This window comes from Protopterus annectens, chromosome 13.part0 (assembly GCF_019279795.1).
Source record: "Protopterus annectens isolate FY-2018-M chromosome 13.part0, PAN1.0, whole genome shotgun sequence".
In the NCBI taxonomy this organism is placed as follows: Eukaryota; Metazoa; Chordata; order Ceratodontiformes; family Protopteridae; genus Protopterus; species Protopterus annectens.
In genome coordinates, this window is record NC_056747.1 from 839817393 (window position 1) to 839830992 (window position 13600).

General features: G+C 39.2%; 1 protein-coding gene across 2 annotated transcripts in view; it reads left to right on the plus strand.

The window, feature by feature from the left end:
* The window catches only part of USP32 (ubiquitin specific peptidase 32), a 3310274-nt gene that overhangs the window by 2607269 nt on the left and 689405 nt on the right, over window positions 1-13600 (plus strand). For both annotated transcript variants that reach the window (XM_044054559.1, XM_044054560.1), the window contains exons 24-25: window positions 4688-4839; window positions 5385-5496. In XM_044054559.1, the coding sequence (XP_043910494.1) occupies window positions 4688-4839; window positions 5385-5496 (264 nt within the window). The remainder of the gene's footprint in view (window positions 1-4687; window positions 4840-5384; window positions 5497-13600) is intronic.

A 13600-nucleotide genomic window follows, 5' to 3' on the forward strand; every position in this document is an offset into this window, starting at 1 on the left:
AAAAAACTAGAGGTTTGCTACAATAAAATCACTAAGTTTGCATCTAACTTATCAAACTGTTCACAGCACTGAAGCACCTACACTGGCTCAAACTACTTAATTACTCTACCTACCCCTAACTGTTTAGTGTCCACAAAGTAATACACAAACCCGACACTGCAAAACATCCTCAAATGTAACTTTCCTCCTAGGAGTCTCACCTAACAGAACAAATATATTCTGACCAGGACTAAGTCTCATAACAGTGCAGGCAACTCACTTTACTCAACCTATGTTACTAAGCACCGGAACTCCATCCCACCCATCCTAATACATGACAGCATTACCATACATTTCAAACAAAACCTAAAACAACACCTAACTTCCTCATGGCTATGCTCATGTCCCTTACTGACTAAACCTACCTTTTCTTCTGTTTCTCTTCATTGCCAGTCTCTCTCATTTCACCTTTCTTATTCCCATCTCTTTCATGTGCACTACTGGCACCTCTAACTAATCTGTATCCTTAATCGGGTCTATATTAATTCTGCGAAAGACGTATTCATTGAATACATCTTCCGCAAAAAACAGCCACCGAAAATCACTTCAGCGAACTGCAGAATTTTTCCCACGGTTTTCAAACACTTGACCATCACCTAAACTTTGCCCTTTTCCCCACTGTAGTGTGATCTCAGAGTTTGTATATATAGTTAAGGGGGGTTGGGGAGGAAGCCCCCCTCTTGGGTGGATTTGGTTTAGTCCTTTGTGTGTTCCAGATGGTTGGTTGGTAAGTGTTTGTGAACCGTGGGAAAAATTCCTCGATTCGCTGAACTGATTTTCAGCAGTTGTTCACTGAAGACGTATTTGATGAATATGTATTTTGCGGAATTAATATAGACCCCCCTTAATCCTCTTCTACTAATACCCACTTCATCATTTTATCTGCCTGCTGTTATCTCAACCTTTCCACTATCAGAACTTTTCTTACACCCTTCCTCCTTCTCTATTTTCTGTTCCTGCTGTAGTGACATCCTGCTTCATTAATGTCAATACACATATACTGAACCTATGTGTATTATCATTGCTCTTGCATCTCTAGCTATTGCATGTTAACTGGTTTTTGATTTATCTGAAATAATATAATTTTTTAGATATATGATAAATGTTTATATTATTTGTCTCAATGCTACCTGAAAGGAATGCTTAACATTTTTAATTTTTATCGTTGTTCATTGTAAATATGTATTTTATGTGGAGCTTTTCTCCCCAGGCTTCCACTGAAAATGGAACTTGTGCCCAGTCAAACTTTCCTGATAAACACAAGTCAGTCAGTCAGTAAATAAATAAATAAAATTACGTTGACCAGTGGAGATTTTCTAGTTTATTCTTGACTTATAACCTGGGCCCTAAGATTATTACCTTTGGCTCTCAGATATCTGTTGCAATCCTATTGCATGTTTTACTCCTTTGGCAAGGAGTATTTTTCAGTCATTTCAGCATGCTTACCTGTGAATCCTCCTCTTCATTTCAGACTTTACTCAAGCTGTTGTACAAAAAAGTTTTTCTGTTGATATGTAAGGTCACCTGTTATTCAGATGATTTTCTAGCAAAAAGTAACCATCCCATTTATTTCTGTCTACATTTGAACTAGCTACTCTGGCTGTTTTTGTTGTGACATCTGCAAGAGTGTGCCTATTTTTGCAACTGTTCTTAGTTGGTTAACTCTTTTACTTTTCCATGCATATAGGGTTATCTGCAGAAAAAAATCCCCCATGTTTGCCTTTACTACTTTCAAGGTGTACCTTGAATCTAACCATCTATCTCCCTAGTTTGTTTCAGAATTTGGATGAAAGGGAGACTAGATTCTATATACATTCTAGTCATGCTTTGTCAGTACCAAGTCCTTTAGGAAAGCTGTACAGCTGTGTAATTCCTAGTATAGGATTGGAAAAGGACAGCCTGTGTCAATTCAGGCATTTCCAATTGGTAGTCCCGTACTATATCTTTTCTTGTTATTCCCACCATGATAAACTATTTCCAGGCAGGATTAAGGCACATTCTAACAGAGCCTTGTTTTCTTTGATATTGGAAGGGGGTGGACTTTCTAGAAGTAACTACATGGTCCTCTGTACATACTTTTAGAAAGCCTTAAATACTAGATTCCTTTTCCAGGCCGAGGACTTGCTTTGCTAGTTCCATTCTCCTCAGTCCCTTATCCTTCCTCTTCCGGGGTTATACAAGTTTTGGTAATCAACTCAAATAGCCAGATGCCAGTACAGCAGTGAGAATGATGAACATAGTCCAGTTGTACAAGTTGCACTTACAAAAACAGTAGATGTTCAAATTCCTCCCTGCTGCAGTAACCACCTACCCTCCATCCCTTCCTACTGCACGTAGTTAAATGTCAGGATAAAAAGTTATATGTTTAGATCTTTTTGTGGTTTCAGGCTGACTAACTTTCTCTTTTTATTTGGGCAAGAAAGCCCAGAACTTCTCTACTCTGACTACTGATTTATCTCCAAGGACTAGCTAGTCAGCAGTCAGAGTAAAGGTGTGAGAGGGAGCAGAGCTTTTTGAAGACTCTCTGGTTGTTGTATCCTGTGTGGGATACAACCGAAATAGCCAAAGCCAAAGGCTGTTGCAGCAGTGAGACGTTTGAATATCTACTGTTATTGTAAGTGCAACTTACATAGCTGTACTTTGTTTTTAAATGCAGACATTTGTATTCTGGTGCTATTCTAGATTGAGATTTCCATTTGATCAGATTTACTTAGGCCATTCTTAATTTAATTTATGTTAGTCTTCCATTATATTGCATTATGTTTACATTCCATTCACTGTCCTTGGGGTCAAACATTGTTCTCCTTTTCCACATATAACCTCTTGTCAAGAAGTCTTCACATCAGGTCCATTAAATAAGCTTTGTTCTCTCATGGGATCTTTGTTTTGGAAGTCTTGAACTAAGTTTACTTTAATAAACACATCTTTCATTTTTAGATTTTCCTTTGTGGAGGATATCTGTCAGCAGTAGTGTTTGCATTGTAAGTATTTACAAGGTTTCAGTCTTTTTGGCTGACAATGCTACCAATGCACTTAACTTAAGGACTCAGCTGTAATTATTTTCATTCTTCTCCACAGAACAAAAACCTTGAAAGTGTTCTTTTGTTGTGATTATCAGATATAACTCTGGGTTTGCACTGACATTAACAAGTATTTTTTTCAGATGGACCATTTCATGTTTCTTTGGCTCCAAGAAAAAATGGTCAGGCCATCAAGAAGGCAAGCCATCTAAAAGGATTAGCCACCTGTATGTTGCTCACTCTTCAAGAAATACTGATGTTTCGACCACCTTTTTCAAGTGGCCCTACGAAAGATTTCTGCAAAGCTGAAATGTAGTCCTCTGTCCAAATGTTTGATGAACATCTTAAGTTAGATAGCCATTTCAGAACAGGGAAGAGGTTTCTGGCTTTTGCAATTCAAGGTCTTTTGGCAGGGTCTGTGCCTTTACGTCACATTTATTGCTTGATAGTCTTCACAAAGGAAAAGACTGAGAGCAGGAAAAGGGTGTTTTTTGGCAGTATTTTCCTGTAGACCATCAGACTGTCTCTGTTTATTGATCTGTTTCTTCACATCTCCACATGAGAATCAACTGAGAGGGACCATCATGGAGGCAGCCATAATGGGTGGTTTGTTGTTTTCTGTTATGGCCCTATTTCTCCTGTGCACACACTCTACACAAGGAGAAGGGGTGTTTAAGGGGTGTTTAATGGGCTGTCTCTGATGGTTGTCCCTCTTTTGTGGAAGGGATATTGCCATCAAACAGTCTTACCTCTGTTCCTAAAGCATAGGAGGTGGTTTTCCCAGTCTCCATGCGAGAAATTGCACAATCCCTGTGTGACAGACTCCTTCCACCTTTCCCAGCGAGAGACAAGTGGGCCAAGCCCATTCATTCCTTTTTCTCTTTGCTTGACCCCTAGGACCTCCAAACTGAACCACTGTCATCTGGAATGCAGTTAGGGCAACATCTCCCTGCTTCGTGAAGCCATACTAGGGAAAGAATGGATTTAATATAGTGCAATACAGTTACTTGAGGCACTCACCATAACTCGAAGACATTAAAGTATCCTTTACCTGAATTCAGTATTAAAATTCAGTTTTCCCCATCACTGTACATTGCCTTGGTTTTATGGCAGGCTTCAAACATTTAAGTTGCTTTAGACTGAGCTTCTTTCAGGGAGGCAGCCTAATCTCTTCTTAGGTTAAAGACTTATATGAGGCACAAGAGGAGGACCACCAATAATTTGCTGGAACTTTATTTTGCCAGTCATTCGATGGACATTTTCCTTCCATTGTGTTCATTCTGTTTCAGATTTATATAGTTTCAATCATGACATTCTGTGCTAGTGAACTGTGCTTCAAAGTCTCGCTGGGAGGAGAGAGTTCTGCCTTTTACATACCCACTGAATATCTACCTTAGTAACTGGTGTTGATTTTGCATGCAGAGTGAACAGTATGCAGCCTTTTTCTTGATATGAATGAAAATATGACAGCAAAGTCTTTAGGTTAAGCACAGTGGAAGGCATGACTACATAGCTACAGAACTGTGGTTGGTGAGTTAATAAATATCCAGATGTGAGAACTGAAATCAGGAAATTTTGATATTTTATCTGCTGTTGTGAAGTAGATTTTTCTTTTTTCTTTTCTTTAGTGATCAAATTAGATGGTTCCACCCCTATCCGATATGGTCTGCGCTTAAATATGGATGAAAAGTACACTGGCTTGAAGAAGCAATTAAGTGACCTTTGTGAACTGAAACCAGAACAGATCCTTCTGGCTGAAGTCCATAGCTCAAATATAAAGGTAAACATTGTACTTGACTGACGTTGTGTCTCTTTATAAGGTGACTGAATGTTATATCATTCTACTGTGTGAGTATATGGAAACTGGAGCAATTAGCTTGACTTGAAAAAGCATATAAGTTATAGAAATTAATTCTGTCTCATGGCTGATAGTGAGTGACTGGGATTTGTGTTTAGTTTTCTCATCAGAATTTAAATGCTAGCCTGCATACTTAGCTATATTAAAGCAGCTGTTACTAATGGTCATTGATTTGATTTAAATATTGGAAGCTGTTGCATTGGAAAGTGTAGATAAAACTAGTTTTGCATTAACACTGCAATTAAGTGGCACATGCCAGTACTTAACAGTAATAGGAATTCCATGTCTGATGTTTACATTATTTGCAGGATGGTTAGAATGATTTTTCAGTAAAAAGATTTAATATCATGTGCTATACATGCATTTCTATAATTTTACTAATTATTTCACCTCCTGATGTACAGCAATGTACGTTTCATTGCAAATCTGTATGTATAACTCGTTTTTGTTGTATTTGCTCATTAAAGAATTTCCCCCAGGATAATCAGAAAGTACGATTGTCAGTAAATGGGCTTTTGTGTGCTTTTGAAGTTCCTGTTCCAGGATCTCCAGTTTCTGCCTCATCCCCTACACAGACAGGTAAATAAACAGCATTTATGAAGGTTTTAACTTAATTTGGCTTTGACAGTATTTGCAGTTTCTTTTTCAAATCCTTTTACAAATTATCTTGAAAGTTTCTGTGTGATGTCTTTAGGAAGTTACTGATTACACTAACTTTTCTACCAGTGTCTTCCCTCTAAAAGATATTCCAAAATTGCAAAACAAAAACTGCAATAATTTCTTCTTGGGAACACTTGTATCTATTTTTTCAGCTCGTAACTTAGTACAGATTATAGGAGCTTTAAAGAAAAATCTATTGATTCATATTAGTTAAAAATACATCTACTGCAGTAGCCTTAGCTTTATGGGTTATAGCTTGCTAATGATATTTTATTTATTATTTATTTGACATTGTTAACCGGGTTAGACTGACTGGGCAACAAGCCCTTTATCAGCGGAGACCAAAGGAGAAAAGCTCTAACAATAATACAAATACTAGGAGAATACAGATAGTACTTTACATGACCATACTTAATTACTATGAGTAGTTAAAACAAAAACTAAGCATAACATAATAGATAGGTACGATAGTGACAGATGCAACAAGCAAAAGACACCATACTGAAACTGTACAAACTTAATTACTATGAGCAAGTTGAATCAAAAAGTAAGCATACATGGTATAATGTATGATGGTGACAGATGCAGCAAGGGAAGGACAACATAATAAAACTTTACAATATGTACTAAAAACTGTACAAATTTATATGTCAGTATTGAGAGGAAGTAGAGGTCAACAGGGTAGAAGGAAGCAATAGGAACAGTAGGTTATTTAAGACCAGTGATGTAAACAAGATATTATAGCTGGGCAGCTTCAAGGATGCCTTCCATGCACCCAAACTGTTATTTAGCTCAAGCTGAGCTGAAGAAAGATTAGTTTGAGTGTCAAGTCCCTCAGAGCTTTCTTGCCAGTGAACAGCACTCTTTTTGTGGGCTTTTGAAGATCGACAGTCAGCTAATGTTTTACATTGATAGGCAGATAAAATTCCCTTTGGGGGGGGACTTCCATACTTTACTTTTATGACAGAAAGCAAACTTATTCTATGAAATTTTACATTTTAAGCTATTAAAAATTGTTTTTATTGATTGCCAGTTGACTTAGTAACTTTTAAAGATGAGCGTTACTTTTTACTTTTGTGGCAAAAAGGTGTTAAAACGAAATCCTTTTCATTCTTCCTCACTGATGGTTTACAGATCCGATCCTCAGATCCGACTTGGCCGCATTTTCCAGACTTGGGATCCTAGTCTCGAGCTTCTCCCTCTTTCCATAATGCATTGCTCTCTGTCTAACCCCTCAGATCTTGTTTGCTGCCATCGTGGTCAGACGGAGGATTCAATGTCTCTTGAGCTGTAAGAAGTTCTTAATTTTACAAAATTGTTTACTTTTTTCTAGCTTCATTGATATCTTATTTTTCATGCTTCTTTCCTCCCTTTGGTTGTGCTTAACTTTTATCTTTTTTCCCTGCTAGTTGATACAGGTCTTATTAGCTGAGCGGTGATGGGATTTAATCTATTTTATCTAATTTAGCTAAACTAACTTTTAGCCCCATGGTCTCTCTCTTCTTCTTCTTTGCCTCCTTGATTGTTATGGCTAGATATGTTGTTTTTTTTTTCCTTCTGTACATGCATATATATATTTTTTTTTTTGGAGTTCTGTGTGTTTTCAATTGCCCCTATTGGCTGGTCCGTTCCCTTAGTTTCTGGTGGTGTTTCGCTGATCGTCTTTGGGACACTCAAGGCTATTTAATGTCAGGTTTTGTTTCCCCATCTGGTCATCCCTCAGAGAGCTTGTGCAGGGAAGTTGAGATAGCAGTTTATGTGAAGGATCTGACTGTTTCAGTGCTTGTTTGTCAACGATGCTGATTTTTCTTGGTCGTTTTTCCATAAAATGTGGTTTCTGGCAATTGTAGCAAACCGTTAAAGGGTGAAGTTAGAAAATAATGACAGTTGACTTTTAGACTTCATTTTCTTCCAAAAATCCAAGCTAATGTAAAGTCTGATATGGTTTCAATTTTCTAAGTTTGTAAGAGTTTTTTTGCCTTAAGTGATGGAATGCTTCAACTTGGGGCCCAACTTTTCTGACGCCTTTTAGGTTTATGTCTACCCTGTTATTTGTCACATTTCCTTAGTGTCCAAGGTTACTAGTGGTGGCACTAACCGCTGCTAGCTTTTGTCTGCTTCCCAGTTTTCTGATCCTGTCTAATAATGGATCTACTGGACTATGGCTTGCTTATTACCATAACATGTAAGCTGTCTCCATGCCTTTACAAAAAAAAAAAAAAAAAAAAGAAGTAAAGAAGAAGAGAAAGAAAATAGAGGTTTCTTTTGGGGCTGAAACCCCTGTGGAAGAAGAAATGGAACAGCAACAAGGATCTCGAACCAGCTCCTCAGATCCAAAGCTGCTAGGGCATCCTTCAGATGCTAAGTCCTTCCTCGGATCTGATAGGATCGGTCCCATGATCTTCCATTCTTCTCTGATTTTTGTCATTGGATCCTAACCCTCAGATCCGACTGACTGCAGCTTACTGAGGGTTACAGCCTTTCTTGGATCAGAGATACCTGAGTAATTGGTCGAATCCTAACCTCTTACACTTTCCCAACCTCAGATCCGATTTGTTAGACCATTTCTCTTCTACGGTTCCTATGTAGGATATGATACCAAAAAAAAAAAAAAAAGACTTCTTGGATCCAACCTCACAGATCCGAAACTCCAGAGGGCTCCTCCAGATCCAAGGTTCTCCTTGGATCCAACAGGCTTGCTTCCTGTGGTGCTTCTTCACAGTTCTGTTGTTAATTCATTGGATCCTGCACCTTCAGTCCAATGGACTGAAATTTGATATGGTACATGGGACATGATATATTGGGATCCAGGTTGATTAGATCTGAATGGTTTCACTGCTTCTTTTACTCCTTCTCTTCCTCGCATTCATTGAATCCTAAGACTATGACCTGATAGCTGATAGTCTGATCTGGATTGAACTATCAAAGTATAGGATCCAATTTCTTCAGATCCAAAGCTGTTGGAGCAGGTAAGGCTTTCTTTGGATCTTCAACTCCCCCGAATCAGGCAGTAGGGCAGTTTTTTTCTTTTAAGCATTGATTATTTTTTAAGCAAGGTTTCCTCTGGTCCAATGGTGCAAGGTTTGATTCCCTTCTCGTCCGTTGCCTATCAGGGTGATGCTGCACAGATCACTTAATAAGACAGTTCTGGCCAAACCTGTATAAGGTCCATGTAGACAAATGCACTACTCCTGAATAATAATTAAAATACCAGGCTACTAAATACACTTTGCTTCTCGTTTTTTTTCCTCCTCTTATTTGACAAAGATGGTCTTTCAGGAGGTGAAATGGTGCCTTGGCTTCTCCGAGTCCGGACCCACATAGACTTCTAGTCTGTTCTGCACTCTGGTGTCTCTGTGAGTGCGACCGCTGAATCGACTTGTTTGTTTCAGGATGCAGACATTCCTAGGAGGTTAGACGTCAGAGCTTGAGATGCAGAAGCAGAGGAGCTCAGCAGAACCAGGAACTCAGAAAACTTTCTCTGAAAAACTCTATCAGTGTTCCTGAAGGGCTGCATGACTGTCCATCTCTGGAGACAGTCAGGGGACATTTTTTGCTGCACCTGCATGCCTGGACCAGCGTAACAAATATTGCCTGGGTACTAAGTGTAATATCCATAAGGTATTACATTCTTCTTTCCCTTCCCCAGCGAAAAAAAAATATATAGCCATCCAAGAGGTCCCAAATGAACTTAGAGGATGCGGAACATCTCCCACTGCTTCTTAGTACCAAAGAAAACAGGGGACCTGAGACCCTTTTGGACCTAAGCAATCTGTATCTGCACGCACAGAAGTCAAAATTCTGGATGGTCACGGTTCAGTTCATCTTGCCACTTCTGCACAAGGAGAATTGGATGTGCTCTATACATCTTCAGGAAGCATGCTATCACATCAAACTAAACAGGTGCCCCAGGAGACATCTGCGCTTCCAGCTGGGAGACGGCCACTACAAATTCAGAGCTCTGCCCTTTGGACTCACCATGCTCCCCAGGGTGTTTTCCCTTCAAAAGCATAACGGTAGAGGCTTGCTCACTGGAGGCTCAGGATTCCAGGTGTTTTTCTGTATCTCGTATAACTGGCTCTTTACTGCCCCAACCAGGCATCAACTATTGCAAGCCAGTGATTACCTGTTTCAAATTCCCAAATCCCTGGGCATTTCTATAAATCTGACAAAATCGAATCTATCCCCTGTACAGAATTTATAGGCTCTCTTTTGAATACCACAAACTGGATAGCATCTTTTCTTCTTAAGTGCATCACATCATTAAGAAATTAAGTGTGGGACCCGCTGTCACTTCAGTTCCCTCCACCAATATTAATCCTACAAACTCATGAGTTTACATCGGCTGCCATAATACTTGTTACCTCTTCCAAGATCTTTTAATGTGAATCCTCCAGTGGACTTCAGCTGTACAGTGGTCTGTTCTTGCCAGCCTCTATCTGTTTCTATAAAACCAATTTACAAATGTCATCTTCGCTGGCGGTTCCAGTCAGATGACATGTTCCTAGGCAGGCTGCCCCCCCCGCAGTAGCCATAGTGACTAAAGTGGGGTGGGAGGGGCATTTCAGGGAAAGATGGTCCAATGCATGGGGTCTTTTCTGCAGACCAGGTTGCATTCTAACATCCTAGAGGTGAGAGCTGTCCTACTCGTGTTGCAAGCCTTTCAGGATGTCCTTCCTCTGTGGGCTATTGCAGTACACAGACAGCATTTCAGTAGTTTTGGATATCATCAAACAGGAAGCAATCCATTCTTACTCCTCGTGCAGAGAAGCCATTAGCACTCAGGAATGGGCGATATCTTCAGACCGCTTTCTAACTGCAACACATATATCGGGGAAATCCAGTGATCTGGAAGACAGACTCAGTAAGTCCAATCTGATTCCTAATAAGTGGTCCCTTAATTACAATGTATGTAATATATATGTGTATGTGTGTGTGTGTGTGTATATATATATTTATATATATATATATATATGTGTGTGTGTGTGTGTAGGTATATTTATATATATATATATATATATATATATATATATGGGTCTACCTGACATGGTCGACAGTTCATATGATCGACACTCATTTGGTCGACAGTTCATTTGGTCGACAAGCAGATTTGCCACCTTCCCCAATGTTGTGCAACCCTGGAGTTGATATATATAGTTAGGGGGGCACAGCCCCCACATTAGTGTGAAGCCCCCCACCTAAAATGCTTGTCGATCAAATGAACTGTCGACCAAATAAACTGTCGACCATATGAATTGTCGACCATGTCAGGTAGACCCATATATATATGTGTGTGTGTGTGTGTGTATGTGTGTGTGTAGGTATATTTATATATATATATATATATATATATATGTATATATATATATATATATATATATAAAAATGTGTCATAGAAACAAATTGCACTAACAGAATCTTCACTTCTAACAGGTGTATTCCTTTTTTCTTTTGGATAGCTGCAATTTATGTCAGTTTGCGTTTTGTGTGGTCTGAATTTGCTTCCCACCACTGTGGTTGCAAATCTGATTTTCAGACATTGGGGCCAACCTTGCTGCAGTCTGTTTTCTTCCCCCGTGAACAACAAATGCAGGAGATATTTTGCTCTGATCCCCCTCCCGGGAAGCCCCCAAGGGATGCCTGCTTTACAATTGGCCCTCTGGCCTCGTGTAGGCTTTATGTCCTTCTACCATTAATCTTCAAGTTTTTACAGAGAGCCTGCAGATTGAAGAGCTCTGTCATCCTTATTGCCCTTGTTGGCCTCGTCACGTTTCTTTGGTCCCATCTGAAATGTCCTCCATGGATTCAGGAGCCCAGTCAGGATCTCTTATCTCACCCTTTAGAGTTTCCAGCTTTTTGATCATGATATCCCCAAATGGCCACATGGTTTTTTTACCTCCAGTGATTGTAAGACTGTTCAGACTCACTTCCCTTTTTCAAAAAGTTGTTTTGACGTCCCAGTAGGGTTCCACAAAACAGGTGTATAGAAGTAAATGGAAATATTTTTCGATATGGGCTTCAAAAAGAACATTAATCATTTTTTCAGCTCGTACTTCTGCCATCTTTCTTTTTCTGTCCATTCTCTTTTTAAAGAAGGAGTTAAGTTTTCTATGATACATTTGCAATTAACTGCTATGGTTATGCAAAGCCTTTATGAAAGGAATCTTTCTGCTTAAACCCCCTATAATAAGATCCGATCCCTCTCCACCATGAGATCTCACAGTTATTCTTCAGGGACTGACTCAGAAACCATTTGAACCAGCAGGCAATTGTGATATAAAGTTACTTTCCTGGAAAACAATTCTCTTTTTTATTGGTATTATGATGGTCCAGCCCTTCTTAACCCTGCCCATGAAGGACCTGTGAACCAGAGAATAATTTTGATATAAAAATTCCTTTACGGAAGGCACTCTTTTCTGGTGGTATTACATTGACAAAAAGGATTTCACAGATTTAGGACTTGTATACCAAGATTGCCTTCATTATTTTCCTTAAACTTAAGGTGTTCCTCCAGAACAATCTTTCCTTATGCTCAAAATGGCCACTGAGATAACCATTAATCCATCCATATTATTGCCAGCCATCTCTCCATAGATAGTACTTTGCTGATTTACTCCCTTCTATCAAATCTATGACTAACTCATCTGTTTCAGTTAGTAATAACTACTAAAAGTCACTTACATAAAGTTCATACCTTTTTGATGCATTACAATTGGACATTGTATCCAGAAGCAGTTTCTTCCTCGGTTCAACCGTACTCCTGCATCCCCTTTCTCCAAATCTATGGCTTCTTCATTTGCCTTTCTTCCAGAGCTTCTTTAGATGATATCCTTACTATGGTCACTTGCCTTATAAATCATACCCTTGTAACATAATACAATCTAGGCATTGTCTCCAGAAGCAGACCTTCCATTGGTTTTACAGTGCTCTGGGAGTTCTCTCTTTGAGGGCCTCCCAAGAATTATGTAGCTGGAGACTCTACACCAGCTACCAGTGAGGAAGAATGAAAAGGGCAACATCAGATTTAGGAGTTATGTACTTACCATAACTTAATATCTGTGTTGTCCATTTTCATTCTTCCTCACCTTCCCTCCCAGTTGTCGACACAACCTTATCATTTTTAGATGATGTTGGATGATATAGGGAACTTTTTTAGTTCTAGGTTTGAGTTTTAATTCTTTCCTTATCTGTCCTGTTTTTATAAAACACTAGACATAGGCAGCAAACTCGATCTGAGGAGTTAGAGAGAAGGTGATGCATTATGGGAAGAGGGAGGAGCAAGAGACTAGGATACAATGTCTGGAAAATGCGGCTGAGTCAGATGCGAGGATCCGATCCGTAACACATCAGTGAGGAAAAATGAAAATGGACAGCACAGATACCAAGTTACGGTAGGTACATAACTCCTAAGTTTCCTTGTTAAAAGTTGTGGTATTTTAATTTTGGGGCTCTGCTAAGTGTTTAAAATACTTTTTGATGTGTTTTTGGTGGAAAATGATTTTGTTGCTACTTACCTGTTTAGCAAAATAACACTGCTGGCAGGCTTTCCTGGGAATTAAGTGTCCTTTTCAGCTTTACCATGGAGTAGTCTACTGGTTCATTGGTCCTTCCTTCTACCAGCCGCAAAAAAAAAAAAAAAAAAAAAAAAGAAAGAAAAAGAAAATTAATAAACAGTCTTTACCACCACAGCAGGCTGCTAAAATGCCTCAGCTGAAGGCGGGTGATTCTCTTATGTCCATTTCTGGCTCCTGAGACCATTTGTCTTTTTCTTTGGCTCCTATTTCCTACAGCCACCATGGACTTGGGTTTAGACACATCCTTTGCAGCTGTTGGAGTGTCCTTGGCGGATAAGAGAGAACTACTGTTGATCTTGGGAGAAGGAGCTGGAAATTCCTCTCTGTCTAACCAGAATGGATTACTTGTCTGTAGACAGGTTTTGCCTGGCAAACATGGGTTTGCTTCTTTAGACATTCCCATCAAAAAAATTAATAACTTAAGACACGTCTTCTGCTGTTTTGAATAT